This window comes from Passer domesticus, chromosome 9 (assembly GCF_036417665.1).
Source record: "Passer domesticus isolate bPasDom1 chromosome 9, bPasDom1.hap1, whole genome shotgun sequence".
Lineage (NCBI taxonomy): Eukaryota > Metazoa > Chordata > Aves > Passeriformes > Passeridae > Passer > Passer domesticus.
This window is the reverse complement of record NC_087482.1, coordinates 43,524,633-43,548,177: the sequence shown is the minus strand read 5'-3', so window position 1 is coordinate 43,548,177 and position 23,545 is coordinate 43,524,633. Positions and strand designations below refer to the sequence as shown.

The following is a 23,545-nucleotide window of genomic DNA, read 5'->3' as shown; positions in this document are numbered from 1 at the left end:
GCTGTACCTCATACTCACTTTGGTGCCATAATTAACCTCACAACAGTATCAACATCATCGTTATGAAATGAAGCTCCTGAACCTCAGAATTTAAATTTGTGCTTGTTTCTCCATCCCTCTGCATGGGCTCTCTCTACATCACCCTTCTGCAGATTTGTTTTCTTGCCAGGGCAGAATGCCAGGGCATTTTGTATCCTGGTATTTTCAGTACTTTACAAACCAATTAACCTTTCTCCCCATCTTCTTTTCCTTCCATGTGTTTCAGACCTTTGTCAGACAGAGATTTCCTAATTTGAATTTAGTTCCTAAGTCAAGAAATTGATTTTTTCAGCTCTTTAGATGCTCTTATGTTCATCACCACTGAATGTTATCTTGCTGTAGCTCTTTGCTCCTTTCAGTTTTGTTTGGGTTTTTGGTGTTTTTTTTAAACCAAAGCTGTCAAACTTGCCCAGCAAAGCCAGTGGAGTCTTTATCACATCTAACCTTGTACTGGTATTTAAAGATATCTTGTTAAGTAATTTAAATACTTGGTTGGTTGGGGCTTTTTTCTCCCTGAAAGTGAGGCCTCATTACATGGGAAGGCTAAAAGAGGTGTTCCACAGTTGTTTGGCTAAAAATGCTGGTTTTCTTTGCTGGTTTTGATGGATCAGCCACATTTGCATGCATTAATCTCAGGATGGGCTGTAACATTCATCTTTAAGTGTCAGTAGAAGACAACTCAGTGGAATTTTACCTCTAATTTCTGCTTTTTCCAAATCATGGTCTTATGCTAAGACTCATTTTCCTGAAGAAACAAGGAACAAAGATACCCAGATAATAACTGTAATATCCAGATTGTACAAAACTGAGATGAACTTCCCCTTCCTTTCCATCTCAGGATACTGGCCTCCTCCAGCAGTGAGTTAATGAAGCAAATGTGTCTCTAAACTAATGCTGGAATGAAGTGGATTAATGAAGGGGAGCAGGGATGTGGGCAGCAACACACAGAGAAAGTGAGGACTGGGAGGAGGTGGTGAAGTGTTCGTTAAAATTAAAATAATAACTGAAAAAAACATATTCTGGGTTATTAATAATAACCATAAAATGGTTTGATTCTCTTGCTTTCCTGTGTGAGAGCACACAAATCAGCCACACTCATCCCCTGAACATCTCTAGTGGGATTCTCATGGTCCCCTGTGGGTTTTGTTCTGCCTCCTGGTTGGGTGTTTCTTCTCTTACAATCTCACTTTTTGATTAATATCTCTGCTACCGGTTTGAAATTTGGCTGAAATGCAGTATTCAAATTCTCAGGCAATGTCTCATAGTTTCCTTTGTTAAAAAGAAAAGCAACTTTTTCACAAAAACATTTGAGCATTTTATTCCTGTTCATAAGAGAGGAAACTCTCAGACTGAAGAACTTTTCAAGTGAAACTTCATAGACATCAATGCAGATTAAGCTGCCTTGGTCTCAAGAAGTAGAAGGGGGAGGGAAAAAAAGTGCAGAATTGGGTTCAGCTCTAACCATTCAGCTGTGACTTTGAGCTTTTCTCTCCTTTCACATCAGTGCTCTGTGCTGCAGGGGATTATTTTCCTGCATGTGACTTGGAGGGAGATAATCACAGACAGGATAGATTAAGGGTACCTGTGGCCATATCTCCCAAAGCTCAGTTCCTTGCTGAAATTGGTGAATATTTCTATCAAGCTCCTCCATTCCCACTCTCTCTATATATATATATTTGAAAAGAATAAGAAAAAGCAGCCAAAGCTGTATATAAATGTAAATTTCATTTTTTTTCTTTATTCCTCTTGTTTGCTTCCATGCTGAAAGCATCTATCCCATTTTTCTCTCTTACTTTATTACTTCTTGGGAGTGAATTGTTCTTTTCTGATTAAACACAGACAAAACATCTCCCTACCTGTTGCATCTTGGGCTGTAAACAGATGGGATGCTGGAGCATCAATTTTATGTCAGCTTGGGTCTGGGGAGTTTCACTGATGTTGGTTAGGAAGAAACAAATGTGAAATAATAATAAATATCAAATTCACAGCATGTGTAGGATCCATTTGGAGGACAATCATCAGCCTTTGTGTCATGTAGTACATTTGTTTGTTTGAGTTTTTGATGGATTAGACTCCCTGATGTTAAAAACCCCAAATAAAACCAGCCCAGCCATCAGACATCATCTGCAGGGCACTGGGAAAAGGCTGTCCTGTCTTGCTCTGAGTAAATTGGCCAGAAAAGTCTGCATTAAAATTCATTATTTAAGAGTTTAAAATCTGCTGTCTTGGAGGCATTTTCCATTTAAAAGCCAAGTTGAGGCCAGGGCTTTGTGGGAAGCCCCAGTTCCATGGTGACATTTGGGTGGGAGAGGTGCAGGTTCTCATCTTCAACATCTGTTAGGAATTCCTTTTAATTTCTATTAGGAAAAAGAAGTGAGTGTACTGCTTTTTCTGGAAAATTCCTGGCTAATACAATGTACAGATTATGTTTTAAGATTGGATTGGGTGTTTTAAAGATGTGGTGGTGTATGGGAGATATCTCTTCCTGTGTTGTGTTGATCATATGACAGAAATGCCATTTAAATGGAATACATTTTCTTGTTGGCACTTGAGCATTAATGAGACTTGGGAGGAGGAAAGAGAGGGTGAGAAGGAAGAGGTTTTTGTGCCATTCTCTCTTTAGTACACATGAAACTGATACATATATTTGTAAATACATGTGTGTGTCTGTGTAGGTAGCTACACATTTTACTGTTTACCCCAAAAAGTCTCTGGAGTTTTTCAGTCCCAAAGTGTCTGACTGTTTAATTTGTCAGCTCTAAAGGCACTCAACACAGAATGATTTCCTGATGTGCTGCAGTTTAAGTTGTCAGTGTAAGGGAAGTTCAGTGGGTTGGAAATGTTTCTGCCTGCTCAGATGGAGTTTGAGCCTCGTGCTCATTTTGATGAGGGTTTTTGGCACCAAGAGCAGCAATAGGGAGCTCTGAAAATCAAAGTAACCTTAAGAGAAGTTAAACACTGCCCTGCTGATGTCAGTTTTGGTACATATGGATGTTGAAAGTATCTTTGCGTTGAGTTTTACATTCTTTTAAGTTGATGAGTAATGTTGTCAGCAGTTTTTAAGTGGAGTGTCAGTGTTGCTGTTTTGTGGTGTTTAATGGGCTGTCTATAGTTGGTTTTCATTGTCTCATTTTTAATTTGTTTCCAGTCTTTTTGTTGGGAGGGAGTTGGGGACAGGCTTCAGGTTTGTGTCACATTTTTTGTTCTGTTTATTCAGGGTCTTGCTGGCCTGTTGTCACTTTGCTCCCTGGATGCCTCAGTTCAGGATCTGCTTAAATTTTATTTCCTGGCACTTGCTCAGGTGTAGGATCTTGTCCTATCCTGTGATTTTGAGTAGAGACATGAGGGAGAACAGCTCATTCTGTTAAAAAACATATTTGAGGAAGACTGTTTTACCATGGGGTGTAGCATGATTGGAAATTCAGCAGCCTGTAAATTTTTGATGAGGAGGGAACTGTTGACAAATTGCTGCAGGTGACCCTTGGAGCCAGGGCAGCCAGCATGGATCAGCATTCCTGAGGATCCGTGTGGGATGTGGGTGTTAATTCCAGCTGGACACCAGAGAGGCACAGAGCAACGTTGTTCTGGCCGAGGAATATCAAAGTGGAATTATGTATGCAGGGGAAAGTGATGAGTTTTTATTGGGGCAGGCGTGCAGGATGAAAGAGGCTTTTGAAGCTGTGATTTGTAGTGGATGGCACCGAAGGTGCTTGCAGGGAAATGCTGATTTTTGAGCCACAGGGAACATGGAGAGAGACAATTGACAGAGGATGGAGTGATGGGACAAGGGGGAATGGCTTCAAAGTGACAGAGAGTGGGTTTAGATGGGATATTGGGAATAAATCCTTCTCTGTAGGGTGGGCAGGCCCTGGCACAGGGTGCCCAGAGCAGCTGGCAGTGCCCAAGGCCAGGCTGGACACTGGGGCTGGAGCAGCCTGGGACAGTGGGAGGTGTCCCTGCCATGGCAGGAGGTGAAATGTGATCTTTAATGTCCCTTTCCACCCAAACCATTCTGATTCCAATGGTCACCCTTCTTTTCCGGGACTAAGAATTGAGCCAGCAGCAGAATCTCCTCCACCCCAAGGCTCCCTGTGCTCCTGGCTGCCCTGGAGAATTTGGAACACAAATGCAGACATGGGAGTCATTCCTCTTATGGAAATAAAAATCAAGTCTCACCCTTTCCCCCCACTGCAGCTGCACAAGCCAGAGTTCACCCAACTTCATATTTGATTTTTTTTTTAATTCCAGCAGCCCTGATTTATTTATCATAATTCTCCAGCCCTGCATTATTTTGAAGTGATTTGTGACATGCTGTCATGTGGGTTCACAGAATTCCTGACCTCTGGAAGTACCTGCCTTGGGGTGACTGGTTGAAGGTGTTGACCCATAAATGTTGTTAAAAGGGGGTCTGGAATTGGTAGGTCACAGGGGGAGTGCCTCAGGCATAGAAATTACAACAACAGAGGCCTGAAAATAGTACAGGAAATACTTGATTTTTGACGGGTCACTCTTCTGGGGAAAAAAAAAGAACTTTTCAAGTTGATTATTGGTTTAAAATATTGTTGTTCTAAGAAAGGAAGAATTAATGGGCAGAGCATGGGTCGTGTCATCAAGGGTGCATTACAGTTTTGCCATTTTTGTGTTCATCAGCATGGCTTTAAATGCACAGGTTTGTGCTGTCACTGGTTGGGAAGGCATTTAATAATCACTGAAGTATAGAGATGTATCTGTACAGAGTAACAAATGGAAATATTTAAAGTAGCAGCTGAAGTTGGCTTTTGGCACTGAGTGGTGAATATGATTATCTGCTTTTCAATTTTATTAACACTTGTGCAGAATCTCAAACTTCTCTTTGTGCTAAATATGCAAAATTCTGGGTTACCCCAGGTAAAGAATTCTTCCTGCAAGTATTTGGTTTTTAACAATCTTCTTTCCTGTGTGTTTGGGAAATACAATTTTGGCACTGAAGGAAGTTTTTGGTTGGAGCCTGGGAGTGAGTTTGGTGTTAAACACAAAGTCTGTGTGCAGATGAGATAAAGCAGATTTCCACAGCAGTTCAGTGTGTGGATGTCTCGCTAAGTAATGCAGAAAGAGGCAATATAATTCTGATTTAATTTAATAGCTGCATGAAAAATTAATCTGCTCTAGCAGTGTAACACCTTCAGTGCACCAACACCAAAAATAGTTTCCAGGACCTACACGTGGCATGAGATTTGGGTCACCATGGTGGGAATTGCTCTTCAGTGTTTGCTGGGTTTTGAGTTGCTGTTGCTTCAGACTTGCTGATTTTAAATTGTAGCTCATAACTGATAAAGTGGCAAGAGTTTGAAGAGAGTCTGGTGAGCATTTCCTGGAAAACTTTGTGAAGAATGCATGGCTGGTTCTTTGGTGAAGTGTTCCCATGGGTGTGCCAGGGTTGATGGAGCTGAGCTGTCTCCACAGGTGCTGAAGAGTAAAAACCTCTGGCAGGATGTGACAAGGCTGATGGTCTTAGAGCAGGATTCCTGAGGAGTTTAAGATAAATATCACTCCTTAATTATTTTATTTTTGCTGCTGTGCTGCTTTTGTTGAGGTGGAATAACACATGTGGTAAAGGCTGAGCTGAGCTGAAGGTGTTTCAGTGGTGGCAGAACTGCAGCAGGGAGCTCAGCAAACCCTGCTGGTGTGTGCAGGGGCTGTTCTGAGGAATGAGAGAGAAAAAGCAGAAATGCTCCGTGGCACTCGCTGCGGGCAGAGCGGCCATTCCATCACTGCAAATGTCCCTCGCTGCCCTGGGAGCAGGAGGGGCTGGAATCAATCCCAGGGCCAGGGAGGGTGTTCTGCAGCAGAGCCACCTGTGTGAGCCGAGCTCAGGGAGGTTTGGATCAAGTGCAGAGGATGGATGGGCTGGGCAGGCAGGGGACCGTGCCTCAGAGTCCATAAATGCAGCCAGACGGGAGAAGCTGTAATAAAACTCTCCACAGAACAGTTGCTGCTTCTTCCACATTAAGCTGTTGTAAATTAATTTTGTATAAATTGATGCTTTTAACTAGGCCTCTGCTAATGGCACACTGGAGAGAGCTTTAATCCTGCTCAGTGCTCGGGAAACGGAGAAGTTTCTGTGGAAGTTCCTGGCTGGTTTTTGTGCTTGCAGCTTGGTCAGGGGGGTTTGGCTGCTGCCAGTGTCCCTGCAGGGACAGGAGGCTGAGGAAGAGCCAGGGGCAGCTCACAGGGGCCACCTGGCCAGCAGCTCCTAATGAGTGCTGCTGCCCTGGAACCGGCATCTAATGAGACCCCAAAGGAGTTGGAGCAATCCCATTTGTCCTTGGAGCACCATTTGAAACTTATCTCAGGAGCAGGGCACAGCGTTGCTCAGCAGGTTTTGGTGGACTCTGTGCTTTGTCTTGCTGCCGTGGCTTTTAACTGGTCAATAATTTTTTTTTATTTGCAGCCTTGCAGGTGTAGTGGGTGCATTTGTGTTTCTTCCAGAAGCGTGCTGCCACTGCTGGCTCTGTGCTGGCCAGCATTGCCTCTGTGTTTTGTTTTCTGAAGCCTCTCCAATCTCTCACATGAATTTACTCTGATATCTTACTCTCCAGATCTGCCTGGTGGGTGGTATCAAATTGAATTAACTCTTTCCTTCAGCTGACAAAAATCCCTCTAAATTCTTCAACTGGTACTATCTCTGCTTCAGTGCAACAAATGACAGATTCCAGTTGGATTTTAGTAAACAATTAGTGGTCAGCTGTGGCATTGCACAGTCTAACTTTGCCTGGATATTTGCAGGTAACCTTTAGCACTTCTGAGTTGGATTCATCTCCCCACAGGTCCAAGTGAACTGGCTGTGTTGGTATCGAAGCACAGTCTGGGGATTCTCTGGTATTAGAGAAAGATTAGCTGGATAAATCAGGTCCAAATAGGACCTACCACAGGGGTTTAGTTCTCTTTCCTTGGAGTTTTCAAAATCCTGTGACTGTAGCATTTTTCTAATTATTTTTAGTTGACCATGGAGAGGTAAGTGTGGCATTGCCATGCAAAACTGGAATATTTCCATCATGGCAATGGTGCCTTCAAGCTTGGACAGGGACGTGGGAGGCAGAGGTTTGACTCAGTGGAGAGGAAATTCCCAGCTCAGCTGTTTCCTGAAGGAAACCTGGTGGATTGGGTCACTTCTCACAACTGCTGGTTTCATCCTGAGGGTAATCACAAATGGATAGCATTCCCCTTCCTGAAAAATAAATAAAATGAGCTGCTTGGGCTCGTTGTGGAGCATTCAACACCTCATCTTTTCACGCGGTGCTGTGGAGATGACTTCAGCATTAACTGGAGGGTAAATATCCTATTTTATCCAGGTGAGTCCCTGGCACAGGGTGCCCAGAGCAGCTGGGGCTGCCCCTGGATCCCTGGAATGTGCAAGGCCAGGTTGGACACTGGGGCTGGAGCAGCCTGGGACAGTGGGAGGTGTCCCTGCCATGGCAAGGTGGGAGTGAAATGATCTTTAAGATGCTTTCCAACCCAAATAATTCCATGATTTTATGAGATTTTAATAATTCCCTGCCTTAGCAAAAGTCTGCTGACCTCTAGTGTCAGGACATCACTTGATTTTCTGTGCTGGGCTTTGTGATCAATACAGAAAAATAAGTTCTGGGTCTCCACAGCTCTCCTGAGCTCCAGGAAATTCTGATTAAATTAGACTCCATGACTCTACAAATTCCTTCTGCTCAAACTCCAAGTTTAAAATGAACTTGCCAGCCAGCTCTGACAAGTTCCAGTTCTATATATATAGAAATAAAAATTCCACCTTTAGGGAACTACTTCTTTTTATGTTTGACTCTGTATAGTAAAAATTAAGGTCACTGAATAAAATTACTGACTCTTGAACCTTTCCCAAACTTTTTATTTCTTTCAGATGTTCATGTGTATCGCTTGCCATATTATATGATCTGAAAGTTCAGAGCTGTGGAAGGTTAATTTTATAGGAAACAAAATGAAGCTGAATTTTTTTATATATGTGTGCTCCCATCCTACTTAATTTGTTTGGCTGGTAGTTTGTTTTTTTGGTTTTTGGGGTTTTTTTTTCTGGAAAACCAGTTGTTTCCATCAAGAAAATGGTTGGAGCAACTCATGAAAATTGACTTTTCTCTGAAAGTTGAAGAAATTAATGAGAAAGAAATGTAATCTGTTAATTTTTCCTGGTGTTTTTCTCACCACTTCACAGCTTTGCTTTTTTACTGCCTTGAAATACTTTGGCTTCTGAAAGCAGAGCACTACCTAATAATAGGAAGCTCTCTGATTTAAAAATAAAGTTCCATTTCCTTTTGCATATTCTGTGGCTATTACTTTGTTTCTTTACAATCTTTTCCAACCACATCAGGTGCTGTTTGTCTTTAATCTTCCTGGCCTTTACATCCAAAGTGCTGAATTTTGGGGGAGCCAGTTTAAGTCTTATTTCCAAAACCCCCCAGATGATGTGGCTCTGCCCCTTTGCTTCTGTAAAGGGGGACATGAAATTACTCTTAATATTAAGAGTAATTTTATAATAATTGGTACTTTAATTATATTAATATTTTAATATGGATATTTTACTAATTCAATTTTAATGCAATATTACAATGGGACATTTTGAACACAAAATCCAGAGGCAAAGGGCTGGGACCTGAGAAGCAGCTGGGGCTGTGGGGGAGCTGTGAAGGTGACAGGGATGCTCAGTGTTGTCCTTGGACTTTGGATCCTTGCACTGGCAGTGGATTTCTTTGATGCAGGCTGTTTCTATCTCAGAAAAAAAATTGGAATGTGTGTATTACAAAAAAACAACTCACTACAGCCTTTCTAATACAATATTTAGGGATTTTACCATCTTCATCTTTAGATCATTGGGGTAAGAAAGAAAGGGTGGCAGTGAGGCTGAGCTGTGATGTTCAGAATTTGATTTTTTTTTTCTTTTTGGAGCAATGTCCAAGGCAGAAGCTTTCTCTGGTGCCAGGCATTGACCAGGGCTCTGTAAGCAGCCTGATCCCACTGCCTTGACCAGGGTCAGCTCTGCTTTCTAACCCTTCTGTACCCCTCTGCAGAGAAAAACTTCTTTGGGCTCCTTTTCTTTAGGGGAAAGCGATGAGCTGGGGAGGAACTTCAATAAATTCATGCTTTGGGTGTACATCTGGGTTTGCATCTTTGTAAAGAAGATATTATTGAGCACAAGGATGTATTTGTCTGGCTTAGAGCTGGAAATCTCAGCACTCCTAAGTGTGCTGCTTTTAAAATGAAGCAGGGGTATTCAGGAGTAGATCCTAGATTAGCAAAACCTCACAGAACACAGGCAAAATGAAGTGTTTAAAGTCATTTAAGTCTTACAGTGTTGGCTGGTAGCTACTATTCTCACTTTAGATATTAAAATTTATTAAAATAAAATGCAGCCAGAGGTTGAAATGTATTTTTATGATTTTATACCCACATACAAAGCTTTCAATTTTTAATTTTTTTCTTCAGCTTCTACCAAAGCATTTTTTTTTTCTGGCCTGAAATGGATCTATCACGTTCTGCTTTGCCCAGAGCACTTAGAGAACAAAACCAAATCAATTTAGCTTCTCCATATTTTTCTTTTTTTTTCCTTGCAAGACTGCAAGGAAGCTGACACACAAGAGTGACCTACTTTAATATTGATGCTTCACCTCCTCCCCTGCCTGCCCTTCTGCTCTGGGCAGCTGTGGAATTCCTGGGTTCCAGGGGCTGGGGTGGTGATGAGTGTCACCCATGGGTACATTCCCTTGGCAAGGCTTTGTGGGTGCCCTTGGAAACACAGGGTGAGGAATGGCCAACTCCAAGCCTACAGCTTCAACAAGAAGTTTTTTATGTTGTTTGGCTTATTTTTTGTTGCTTCAGTTTGCCCTTTTTTGTGGGGTTTTGTGTTATTTTGATTCTGTTCGTTCGGGGTTTTCTTGTGGATTTGCTTTGCTATGGAAAGCAAAAAGCAAAACCAAAAACCAAACAGCAAAGGAGAAAAGTAAAGCCTTGAACTGCAGATCTACCACAGAACAGGTTTCTTTGTGACCTCGGTTTTTATTTGGCTCAAGTGTGGACAATGCTCTGAGGCACAGGGTGTGTCCTGTGCAGGGCTTGGAGTTGGATTTAGGATCTTTGTGGGATATTCCAACCCAGGATGTTCTGTGAAGAACTAACCTGTTGCCAAAGCACTGTTATGAGGTTTTTACCATGGAAAATGAATAGAATTTATTGTACTCCCACCACTCCTTTTGGAAACCAATAGCATTTTAGCTGTGTATCACCAACATTTTTCAATCTGAGATCTGTGGGAACCTGAGTGAGGTTCCTAAAATTGTACCCAGGAGCTGCCCTGGGGTGGGATATTCCCATCTGAGGTGCCTGGGAGTTGCTGCATCTCTGCTGTGAGCCTTCCTCTGTGCCAGCTTTGCTGAGGGATCAATACCTGATATTTGATAGAGATGTGAGGGCTTGGATTTGCTGATTTTCTGGTTTAGAAGCACGTGGGAGAAATGAGAAAGCAAGAACTTCAACACTGGATGGAGGATGCCACTGCCAGCTCTGTGTGGATCCGAGGAGCCAGGGGTGGCAGGATGAGGAAAAAATGCTCTCCTTGTGGCAAAGGGTGATGTGTTTGGAGGAGAGAAAATTCTCATAGCTAATCACAGGCTGGGATGTATCAGACAGGGCCCTCTGTTTGAATTCTTTTTCTGGGGAGCTTAGCTACAAATTCAAACACTTGTTCTACAGCAGTATTAAACCCTTAATTCTAATGTTAAAAAACCAACAATAACCAAAAAAAAAAAGGTAGTTCACATGGAAACAGCAAGTTCAGGCATCTCAGATGTGGCTCCTCAGAGTTAGTAGTTGCTTTCTTAACCTTCATATGGCCATGAAGGGTCTGTAGGCCAATTGCAGAAGGAATCATTTAGTCTGGGCTGTGTCCTGCCTGTCTCCCCTTCCTCTTAAGAAAGAGGATGCTATGGAAGTGACATGCAGAAAATACAAAGGCCAGAGTTGTCCTGGAACTAAAAAAAATTACTGTAAAGCTTCTTCAGGAAAAAAAAAAAACAAGTGAAATAATGTCACAGGTTGGTAAGGCTGGGCACAGGATTTATCATCTGGCCAGTGACAGAGGTAGAAATTTCAGTAAATTGGCTCATTGCACCTGGTGCAGAAGTCCAAAGAGGAATTAAAAACTAAAAAAGCCATCAGTGACACATCACACTCCAGTACATCAAAAAAAAGGATGGGTTGGACACGGCTTTAATTAAATCAGTCACAGGTTTGTGTTGTTGCCAGCATGGCTGGCACAAGGCAAGTGCAGCACAAGCTCCTGCTCCCAGATGTGTTCAGCTGCTGAACTGTGTGTGGTTGCACCTCATCTCCTCCCTTCCTTTAAACCCACTGTATTTCACAAATAAATGAGTGCTGGAGCTTGGTAGGAGCTGCAAAATCAACTTTGCTGTCAGCTCTGCTCCTGCTGGAGAGTAAAACTTCCAGCACCTCATGTGCATGAAAAAATGTGAAATATGGATGCACCCTTCTGTTGGGGGATTAACTCCTGGAAAAAACAGAACATTAAAGGATATGCCAACTTTGTATTTATTTAAAGTGCATTGTCAAGGAAGCCAGTTCTTAAGGACCACCAAGGCAGTCAGTTTTATGTCTGTTCTTTTAACAGGTTAAACCTGGCCACCTGAAAGACTCAAGCACACAGTTCCTGTGAGACAGCCAGAACTACTGAATTCAGGAGGCTGAAGATGCTGCTGCTGCTGCTGCTGTGGGAGCAGCTGTTCCTGGCGTCGTTTGTTGGCTGCCTTGCAGGTAACAATAATCTCTAACTTCTCTTGTAGAACTGTGCATGAGTTCCCAGATTCAAGGTTTCTGCTGCACTTGAGGTGGAGGAGCACCCAGAGGCTTTGAAATGCACAAGCTGTGTAGAGTTTAGAAACCAGGCATGCAACAGACATGTTAAATAATGCGAAATATGAAAAGTGAGTGAATGAAAAGAGCCTTTGCTACGTGGGGCTGTGCTTTCCAAGCAGGCAGAAGACACTGGGATGCATTAAGGATGCTGTTGGTAGGTGTGCTGATTGAAGAGCTGCAATGTGTGTTTGTCTTCAACTGGACACTCCACATTCTTGCTAAGGCTGATGCTGCAGCTTTTCTCAAAACTCTGCTTTGGAAAGGGGTTTATTGCTGAGGAGCAGCCCTGGAATTGGTGCAGAGATTTGCTTTTCTTGCTGTGCCAGACAGCTCTGGGAGTTTGGAGCTGGTGCTGTGCTGAGGTCTCCTCTCTGCTGCCACACCAGCCCTGCAGAGTCACATTCCCTTCCCTTGTGGAGCTCAGTGCTCACTCCCAGCAGCACAGGGCTCACCCTGGTCATCTCTGCTCAGCTTCTCCTGCTCCAGCCTCCCCAGTGATGCTGAGGGTGTGAGGGGAGAGGAGCAGCTCCTGCCCTGGTGAATTCTGTGCCCCCTGGCTTTGCCAGCCCTGCCAAGAGCAGGGCAGTGCCCAGGTGCCCCTGTATCCTCTTCAGGATGGCCAGCACAGCTCTGGGGAGCAGGGCAGTGCCTGCCCTTCATGGAGCGTGGAAATGGAGTGGTTAATCCCCAAGCTCTGCTGTGGATGGATGAGTTTGTTTTCCAGGAAACTCCAAGGGGGAATGAAGGGAAATGCTGTGGCTGCCCTGGGCAGTGCCCTGCCTGGGATCTCCTCCTGTGCCAGTCTCTCCTTCCATCCCCTTCCTCCCCTGAGCAGTGTTTGTGTCCTGGCTGTGCTCAGAGGGTTGGAGTCCTGTGCACAGCTCCAGGGTAGATGGATTCAGCTTCTCCTGGAGCCTCAGAAGGCCAGGATTGGGTTTTGGCTTAGTCAGGAACTTTAAAGAAGGGGAAGTGACATTGTTAAACCAGTGTCCATCCTCCCAGCCCTTCTCTGCACCTATTCCAGTCACTCCCTGCAGCTGGGTACTTGCCAAGTGTCAGTTTGGTGGCCATGGGGAGTTGGTAGATTGGAGAACCAGCAAGAAGTCCAGTGAAAAGCTGATTTTCCCATTTCCAAAAGCTAGCTGGCATGCTTGGGAGCCTGGAGCACCCATCCAGGATGTACATCCCAGATTTAATGTTGGATTGCTGTCACTGAGGAGGTTGTGTGCAGTCCCTGTCAGCACTTGCAGAGACAGGAGTTGAGCCAGATGCAGTTTGAGGAATTTCCAATTTCCAGCTGCCTGACCCATCTCCCTCAAAACTCTGCAGAAGGGCTCAATCCTGACATAAAAACCTCTTATTTGGGCATGTGTTCATGCTAACATGACCTGTTTGCTTCAACTGCATGAATCTCTTCCGTGGAACTTTGGAGCAGCAGGCTGCTCAAATCCACTTGGGAATCCTGGGGCTGAATTGATTTCCAAACAGGTTTTAGTAAGAACAGGCTGTAAATGTGGAAACAAGCTGTCTAACAGTTTGGAGAATTTTATTTTAAACTCTTATTAAGACAGATGAGCAGGTATTCTGCCTGCCCATAGAAAACATTTTTCTTCTGCTTTGCCTATAAGCAAAAAGACAGTTCTTGAAGGAGCTGTGTGCAGTTCAGTGTTATTTCATAACATCGCAGCTGCAGAAAAGGAGATGATGCTGATCTTGGCTTATGAACCCTGACATTGTCTGTCTTTGCAGATAATGTGTTTCAAACCATGCCCCTTATTGCAGTGTCCTATATTGAATTGCTTTTCCTTTATCTGTTGTGAATCTTCATAGTTCATCAAAGAGGAGAATGTGAGAGGATCTAATTAAAAAAAACAGTGGCCCTTGGGTTTTTGTTTATTGAAGTGTGATTATATCTGTATGACTAATGGTGCCATGGTCTTTTTGTCCATTTACCTTGGGGAGCAAAAAGGTGATTACTGAGTATTAAATATATATGTATATATGTGGGGTTTCCAAATGTCTGCCTTGTTAGGAGCGGAATTTCAAAACACACACTTCAGCATTATTATCTTTAAATTACTCTGAAGACCAACTTCAAAGATAAACATGAGTAAAACATGCAGAACAACATCAACTGTGAAAGTACCAAACTAAGCTGTGGTGAAGTGATGAATTAATTTCAGGTGTAACTTCCTGCAATTTCTGATTCTTGCAGGGCTTTCACCCCTCCTGAATGTGCTGATTGCCCTTGGTCTTTGTGGAGCTGGGGTAGAATTCCTGTCTGGAATATGTGAGGAGGAATTTGATGAGCAATTTGATGAGACTGTGAACCCCCATCTCATGGGTGTGTAAAAACTTCCCTGCAGTTTGTGAGGCATTTTCTGAGCACTTTTGTGCATTTTGGCTTCGTTTTCCTGCTCCTGGAGAGCAGGGCAAGGCACAGAGGCAGTGCCTGGGCTGCTCCAGCCCTGCAGAGCACCGGCTCTGCTTTCTTTGCTGTCTCACAGAGCTCTGCTGTTCTCTCCTGCTGGAAGCAGCTGCTCTCTCCTCCCCAGAAAGGGATCTTCCTAAAGCTCCTCCTGAGGTTTGACAGGAAAAACAACTTCTGAAGGGTGGTTGAAGGGGAAGGAAAGCTGTGAATAAAGAGAGAGTTCAAAGAAACGAAACAAGGAGGACTCTGTGTGTAAATACCTAAAATTTTTCCCCTTCAGGAGATGAAGGGGCACATTTCAAACATCGTGTCCAGGGTGAGACTGGAGACGCCACTTGGATTAGCTTTCTGTCCTAAAATTCTGACTCCTTGCCATCATAAACAGTGTATCCTACACTGGCTTTGCTGCACTTTATTGAAATACAGAAAACAACAAAAAAAAATTTATATTTTTTTCTTAATTTGCAAGCTTTGGCAACAAAACCCCCATCCAAACAAAACCACAAACAAAAAACCCAGCCAATGCACTACTGTAATATATAGGAATTATTTGGACACTGAAGCCTGGCTCCTGTTCTGTCACTCTATACTGAAATTTGCCAATAGGGAGATTTTTCTTCTAATTCCTTATTCAGCAGTCCATTTGAGTTTAAAACTAGATCATATTCTATGTATTTCTTTATGTCAATTCAGGTGTTTTTATTGCTTTCATTTTCATTTTTTCATTTTGTTTTCTCAGTCTAATACAGAAATAAACTGTTAAGCCCTCAGGGCCAGCAATGTCATGTATCAGATTCACAGTTCCCTTTTTGAGTATCAAGTTTAGGAGACTTATGAAATTGGAAAGCATGATTCTTTATTTTCCAAAGAGCAGGAGAGCAAACCTTCCATGTTCTTACTGCTCTGATGCTGGGATTAAATCATGCCACAAGGAGAGCAGAAATATCCCCTTCAGATTTAGTCTTTGGTGGGGAGTTTGTTTATGGGTAAAAGTCCATTTGTAAGAAAAAAAAATAAATAATATCATTTAGTACTCTTGTTCAAATTCAGTTTTCATTAGGAGTTACAGCCTTCAGACAGAGCCAGCCTGGCTTTTGATGCATAATGCTTTTGCATATTAATAGTAATCTCCTTTTTGTGCATTTTACGTGTCCAGCCATCATGTTCAAGTGCAGCTATGCCAGTAGAGACTGTCAGAACTGTTTAGCTGGGATGGCTTGTGCAGCACTACCAGCATTCACTGCACTGCCAGAAAGTTTGGCTTCAGTTAGTTACAAAATGAGAAACTGGTCTTGAGAGTTTTGCTTTTTTCTGAAGTGTTCAGGGAGCAAAAAGGTGATTAGTGAGCATTTTATTTATTTTTTTTTCCAAAATGTCTGCCTTGTTCAAAATTTCAAAACACACACTTTAGCATTATTATTTTAAAATTACTGTGAAGAGCAACCTCAAAGATAAAAATGAGTAAAACATGCAGAACAGCACGAATGGTGAAAGTGCCAAACTAAGCTGTGGTGAAGTCATGAATTAATTCCAGGTAACTTCTTGCAGTTTTGATTCTTGCAGGGCCTTCACCCCTTGCTGTGGCCCAGGGTGAATCTCAGCTTCCTCTGATCTTTATTCCTCCTGTAGCAGCCTTGGGCACTCCTGGGTGAGGTGACCACATTTGATCCATTCACCTGGAATTAGGTGAGGTGAAAAAAGAGTCTCCTTCACGAGGATCTGTGTTTTCTGGTCAGCTGAATGTAAACTTGGAGCTGGATCTAAATTTAAGCCCAAAGCCCATGAAAAGACCTTTGTTGACATCCCAGCCTTTCTCCAAGCAGATTAATTTCCAGGAGTCTGGGTTTCCAGGGTGGGAAAATTATAATACTGAATTCCACAAGTGCAGAATACGCTGTTATATTTAAATTCTTTTTGAAGGGAGACTTTTAATAGCTTTTGAAGAGTCTCCTTGGTCTCTGCTTTATCTTTCAAGCTGAGGAAATCCTCCTCTAGAAAAGGAGCTCCCTCGTGCTGCAGGTACTGTCTAACCTTAAAGCTGAATCCTCACCTTCAGACAATTAATGCCTCATTTTAAGGAGACAAATGCTGCTTTTATCTTCATTAATTAAGCTCATTGCAGATTTGATGACATTTGAATGGAGAAATTTTGGCTAGTGGCAATTCTGATTTTCACATAAATTGCCAAGAAGGAATTTTCAAGTGGTTTATCTTGCAATAAAATTCTGTTACTGCAAATATTACTGAGCATGAAGGCTGCACATTCGTACTTCTACAGTTCTGCCTGCTGCAGTTTGAAGTTAAGTACAACAGAGCAAATAATTCTGATATATTTCATGTAAAAGGTTATGAAGCTTGGGCACATTGAATAGTAATCCCTACTGGAATACTTACTCAAATCCACAAATAAATATTGATTTAATAGCAATTGTGGTAAATCCCAGTGCTTTAGGACTTATGTTTGCTGAATTTTTTGGTAGAAAGATCATTGCTTGGTATTTTGTTTATGGCTGTTTGTTTACTGTGTGACTTCAGCCTTTTTTGCCCAGACACCTTGGAAAAAAGTGATTTTGACCATTCCCAGCTTGCTTGCTTTGTGACAAGGACAGCACAGGAGCCTCTCCATGGGTGTTTGTTGGGTTTTAGTGTGGAATAACACAGTCAGAGTTCCAGAAGAAGTGAGGTCCTGAAAGTTGTTGGAAGGCTCATTGCTTCCATCCATTCCAGTCCTTTACTTGGGAAGCTCTGGATGCTGTGGAGTTAAAAAAATCACATTAAAGAGGCTGTGAGTGACAGTTGAAAAACAGGGGAGGTACACTGGGTTGAAATCTAAAGCTGAATAATTTTGCAGATGTTCAGCAAAAACAGCAGAACTGAGAATAATTCCGTTTGTATTTAAAAAAAGCTCTTCAGTAGAAACTGTTCTGATTTTTCTTGTTGTTCTTAATGATGATGTTCAAAATGAATGCTTTAGGTTTTTAATTTTTGGTGATTTTAAATATGTGGCTGCCAGTGCCTTGGACAAAAGCTTCATTTGTGCCATAATTAACCTCTCAGTTTTTTTGTGTAATAACAAATGTGTTAATAGTAGCCTTTAGCTCCTCCAATACAGGATGTACATATCAGCAGGGAGATTTCAGGGATCAGTATTTATCAGGGATTAAAACACAATTTACACACTGTTTTTTCAGTAACAAAATAACCCAACATTGTAGAGTATAAAGCTTAACCTCAGCCATATTTACTAAACGTGTTTGAAAACCTAAGCGAATAAAAGCTCATTTATATTCCTGTCTGATTAGCACAATCAGAACTTATTGATGCTAAAACGAGCCAAATTTCCATAACTATAAACAGAATATTAAAATACAGTTGACTAGCAGAGCATGATGCTTTTCCCCTCCTTGGATGGAACATGGAGTTATGACTTCTTGGTGAGTTTTTAGGGGTCTTTTAAGAAAATCAAAGGCATTTCAAAGCCAGGCCTCTGGGCACGGAAGCAGAACTTTTTCCAGGCAAGTGGAAAAGGTGGTGTGTAGGTAAATATGTTGGTGCTTGGCTGTCCTTAATTTCTGCATAGTTGGGGGTCAGATGTTCAGGAGCATTTGAATGTAGAAAGCACTTTTTTTGAAGCAGCCACTACAAGTATTTGTAGTATTTTGCTCAACAGATGGGTCCAGAAAACCTTAGTGAAGAGGGGAGATCAGAGGGACTTTGTGTAAATGAAGGAATTCCATCCTGAAGCCAGCTGGGTGTTTCTCTGTGGTGTAAAATGAGAATGACAGGATGGTTTGGGTTGGAAGAGACCTTAAAGATCATCCAGTTCCACCTCCTTTCACAGGCAGGGACACAGAAACATGGAATAACAGCACAATAAAGGAGTTTTGGGGAGACCTGGGTTTGGTTGTGGTGGCTGTGAGCTTGTGCAGGTGACTGAGGTTTCCATTTAAACTGCCAGGAAAAAGCCCAGTGACACTTTGGAAGTTTTTGTGTGGTCCCAAGGGTCTGGGTGAAGAGTCCCAAAGCTGAGACTTGTCACGTTATCCTAAACACACATCAGGGTTGGTTGCCATCTCTGAAGTGTCATTTTGTTAAAAAGTGCCATGTGAGGAGTGAGCATCGCTTTTATCCAGCAAACACAGCAGAGTGTATCAGGGTCCTGTTTGAAATAATCAGAAAATTTTGCATTGGTGCCACTCCACCCTCACAGACTGTGAGCTGCAAAATCACACCTTGCGCCTGCTTTGCAAAATAATTTGGGGCAACTCGAGGTGCTCTGCATGCAGCAAGGAGCCAAGGACTGCAAAGGGAAATGTGGCATTCCCTTGCCTTTGGCAGTTGTTGTGCAATGAGAACTTGAAAATTATTTAAACCTGAATTAAAAGTACCTTCGTTTGCATAGACAAGGGTAATTAGTGTGTATTTTATCCTCCTGCAGCTATTTATAACTCTGAAGGCAATAAAGAAAATCCTCAGGTAGTTTGATGTTTGATTCAGTTAAGGATTCTCCTGTAGTTCAGGGGTGGCACATCAAGATCTCACTGTTGGTAAACACCTGAGTGGCAAATTTTGATTCTGGAGATGATGGCATACCTTGGGAGAGATAAGGTGCAAATAAGTTCCTTTTCCAAAGCTCTGCTGCATGTCCTGGAAAAGTTTTTAGCTTGATTATTCCAGTTATTTCCAGGCTTTATGTTGCCAGAGATCATCCCCTGGTAGAAACTTTATGAATTGGATATTTTAAGGTTTCATCCCATTTCTCATTTTTAAGGTTTGCTCTGTAGGGAGATCACACAGCCCTGCATTTATTGAGTCAGGGCAGCTCTGGGGGTGTGGAATGGAAGGAAAGACATTTTCCCTACGCTTCTCAAAATGAGAAGAGACATTTATCCTGTATCAACAACTTGAAAATAGGACAGATTCATTCCTTGCCACGATGTTTTGTGCTGGCTGGGAGATGATTCCAGCAAGCACTGATAAGAGACTGTTCTCTGAGATAAACTACTGACAGTAATGGTGCCTTGGCTTTTTGGGGAGAGGGGGTGTGTGACAGTTCGTTCTGCCTTCAGAGTTCAGAAGAATTGCCTTTGATTGCAGCTGTAGAAAAACCCTAAATCTGAATTTGCTTGCTAGCCTCTGTAAAACTTCATTGTAGACCACAGGCTGTAGTTAAAAGTGAGACAACTCCATGGCTGAATCTATTTTTTATACATAATTTATATATAAACTCTAAAGATTCATCTCCAATTTCACATCTGCATCCATAGCATTGCTGCAGAGGGGGCATATTTCAGCTTTTGCAAGAGTTTGCCTAGTGAGTGACATAAGTGAGCAACATACTGGGAAATATTACTTCTAATTCATTTTTTAAAGTTTTTTGAATCTTAACGTGAAATATTGTATTCTGTAAAGAGATTCTGACGAGCAAATGAAATTACATAAAAGCATAGAGGAAATGAGGGAGAAAAAGCAGTTGTTTCAGATCATAACCTTGTTGGTTGGGGTGACAGTTTCAATTCCATCTGAGTTCTCTCCAGTTCTCATCCTTTTTATGTTGGATTAAGTAACAGTTTTTGTCTTCTTATTCCCATAGCAACCTTATCTCTCTTTATTTTTTTGATGTAAATCTGCTTGTCTCTTACTATCTTTCAAAGCTTGTGCATGAATAGCTTGTGAAGGAGAGGAGTGTGGCAAGGAGAGAGCAGAGACTTTCTGGCATAGAAAATAAGGGAAAGAATATTTTGGAGTAAAAAATAAGAGAGCTTGAAAAACACTTTTTTCCTCCCAAAGCTATTTATTACATCATTTTCCCATGTAGTTTTTTCATGAAGGCTAAAGCTTTGGGGCTGTTTTAGGATGTTGTGTGAGCTTAACTCCTCCAGTTTAGGCCAGCCCACATGCTCAGCCAGAAATAGAGATTTAATGCTCTGTTTTAACATTATAGTTTCTATAACTTGGGACAAGTGCTGCTCTGAGCAAAGGTAAATCTTGCCTTGCCATGATTTTGCAGCATGCGGAATCTCTTAGGAGAAGGTTGAGTTTTGGGCAGGAGCCCCAGCCTTGTGTCCAGCCCTGGGAGAATCCTGGTGCTCGAACCCTCAGGGTGCCAGGGAGGAGGCTCCAGGTCACAGCACCAACCCTGCTCGTCCAAAAGGCTGCACATCCTCAGCCAGGGATGGCTTCAGGCATTAAATGAAGTTGGAAAATGCAGCTTTGTCTTCCCTACATCTTTTTCTCTTATTAAATACTTCCCTTAATTGGACTTGCTCAATACAAGATGTGTCTGAAGTGCAAGGGAGCCTATGGACACCAATGTGATTTTATATTGTTTGACTTTATGCCTAAATTCTGAGATCTTTTCTGACAGGAGTCTTTTGAAATGCTGGCTTCATTTCTGTAAAAAAATATTTATAAATGACAGAAAATTTTGGCATTTCCTGCACAGCTCCCCTTACCTGGTAAAGCTTTAAATCAAAAATACTTTAATTCTTTTGTGTGTGTGCTTGGTTTCTTTGAAAAGTAGTGATGTTCATTAGGACTTTTTGCACTGCAGAGCTGTTCTTAAAATTCTAAAATATTGATTATTTGGCAAAACACAGCATATATTCACTAAAAAACCAAAGTAAGTCCTTGCTAAGGAAACTATTTCACCTTTTGATTTGTGTGTCAGAATTACCCTAATGGAGTCTTGTTAGCCCATTTAACATGCTCCTGATAATATTAAGATAATACTTAAAAAATGTTTACATCACATTAATACCCCATTAAGGGCTTGATCTAAAGCCCATTGAAGTTAATAGGAACGTTCAGTAGGAACTGGATGCTTTGATCTCTCAACTGTAGCTTTTGCAAGTTACAAAAAAATCAAACATGAAAATTGTTCCAGTCAACAGAAACACGACTGTGCTGTGTCCTACCCCACCCTTCATGGCTCATAAAGCTATTGGCTTTGGAGCCTCCTCAAACTGAAATAAAGATGTAGAATATCAATTTGGAACGTGTTTGACAGCACCAAGCTGATACAGAAAAAAGGGTGTTGCTAAAAGGCTTTGGATGAGGAGCTGAAATAAGGGAAGGCTTGGCTGGGTGGCTGAGAGAATTTGACTTCATCATTTAGTAGATGTAGGGTTTGTTTTTCTGGTTTTTCTTTTGAGATGTGGAGTGCCATGGCACGGTTTTAGACAACATTACATTATTTGAAGAACACCTGCAAGAAGATAGAGCAGATGTCCTTTTCTTTTGAGGTCACTTGGAAGATGTGCAGAGGGGGATTTAGGGCTGTGGTTTGGTGGGACTTGGCAGTGCTGGGGACTCGAGGATCTTGGAGATCTTTCCCAGCCTAAATGATGCTGTCATTCCAGAACAAGCACAGTATCTTGTGCTGTACAGAATTACTCTGGCACTCAGTGAATTTATAAGAACTACACAGCAAAGTTTGACTGAATTAACCCCTGGCTGCAGCCCAATAAATGTGGACAGATTGCAAATAACAATTTCAGTGCCTTCACTGGGTATCACCTTACTTTAAAGGTACTTTTTCAGAGCTGCAGTTTGCTGCCAGCCTGTGTATTTTGGTTTCTGATGTTCATTGCAAAGCAAAGCAGGCATCTTAAAACTGAAGCAGTGGAAGTTAGAGAGCTGCTCCTATTACACTGCCTTGCTTGTGTCTCTGTTCTGGTATTGATTATGTATTTATGTCTTGTTTTTCATCCAGTGTGGCACTGAGTAGTTACAGAGAGCACAGGCTGGGACTTGTGGGGAGCCTCATTTAATAACCAAGGAAATTCTCTGTACTTAGGAGGAGAGATGCAGTACCTGATTTTATTTTCCTGTTATTGCTTCTCTCAGCCCTGTGCAGCGAGACATCTTCTCTCTATTTTTTTATGGAACTGTATTTTTTCAGCCCATGACTTTTTATTCAGTTGTAGTTAAGGATATATTTGTGAGGATTACATCACCCTGCAAGGAGCAGAGTGGCTTAGGCTGGGGATCAGGCTGCACATGGAGCATCTGCCACAGAACAATTCTGCTCAGATACCAGCAGAAAGATTTGAGGTCCCCCTGTCTTTTGGGGGTTTTCTCCTTAATTACATGTCTCAGTCTATTAAACTCTCCTCAGCAGCACTGGGATTGTATTTGTTTCACTAAATGGAGTAGCAGAACTCAGCTATTTCTCAGGAGTTGGTTTTTTTTCTTCCACTCCTGCAGCCTCTGTTGTTGAATGGTCTGATGCTGAATTTATTAATCTATGCTGTTGCTTGCTCAGGTGTAATCCCTTGTTCAGCCACATTTATTCATCCACTGAGGGATGTGCACATTGGTCCATCATGGCATATTAAAGGTTTGCTTCCTCCTGCCACAGCTGTCATCTCTTTGACCCCTCAGTAAACTAACAGTCTTCCACATAATTTTGCTTTCATTCAAGTGTAATGCCATTACTGTGGAGGCAGACAGAATGCAATTCTCTAAAGATCTTGTCTCATTCCCTTCTCTTCCAGGGAGGTTAATGTGCTCAGATGATCCCTGCCTTTTCTTTTTGCTCTCTTGCTGCAAGAAGAGCAAAAAAACAGTGCTCCTGGATAATCTGTTTGGACTGGCTTTTGGGGGATGGAGCAGACTGGGAAGATGAACTCACCAGCTGGGTAGAAGCTCTCTTTACCACTTGTGTTTCAAATGCCTTCATTTGTTTTCCTAGCGCTTTTTATTTCCACAGCTTTTTACAAAACTGTTGTACAGATGTTCTCCTGAAATGGAAGTAACTGAGTCAAAACCTCTTTACCCAAAACAAGCTAAGCCAGGTTGAAATATTAATGATGTGTGGGGATCACTTCAGGCTGAAGTTGAAGCAGTGTTTTGTCCACAGCCATTTGTCACTTACCAGTGGTGCCATTGCAGAAAACCCTGAGCCTGCAGGGAATGTCAGGCAGTTCTGTGCCTGGGGTCATGGTGATTCCTGATTTTGGGAATGAGAGCTGGGAATGGCCAGGAAGGAGCCAGCCCCAGCAGGAATCCTGTCCCTGAGTGCAGGTTCCCTGGATGAACTTACTGTCATTGTCACATCTAATGACTTGGAATGGCATTGATTGCCTCTACTGTACACACTGCTCTTTTATCCACTAATTAAAGTTAAAAAAATCAAACGAGCCAGTGATTTGTTGGGTGTAGGGG

General features: G+C 42.2%; 1 protein-coding gene across 2 annotated transcripts in view; it reads left to right on the top strand.

Annotated features, from left to right (window-relative positions):
* Positions 1–23,545, top strand: part of CNTN3 (contactin 3) — a 94,732-nt gene that overhangs the window by 11,219 nt on the left and 59,968 nt on the right. For both annotated transcript variants that reach the window (XM_064433093.1, XM_064433094.1), the window contains exon 2: positions 11,702–11,844. In XM_064433093.1, coding sequence (XP_064289163.1) covers positions 11,781–11,844 — 64 coding nt within the window. In that variant the 5' untranslated portion in view covers positions 11,702–11,780. The remainder of the gene's footprint in view (positions 1–11,701; positions 11,845–23,545) is intronic.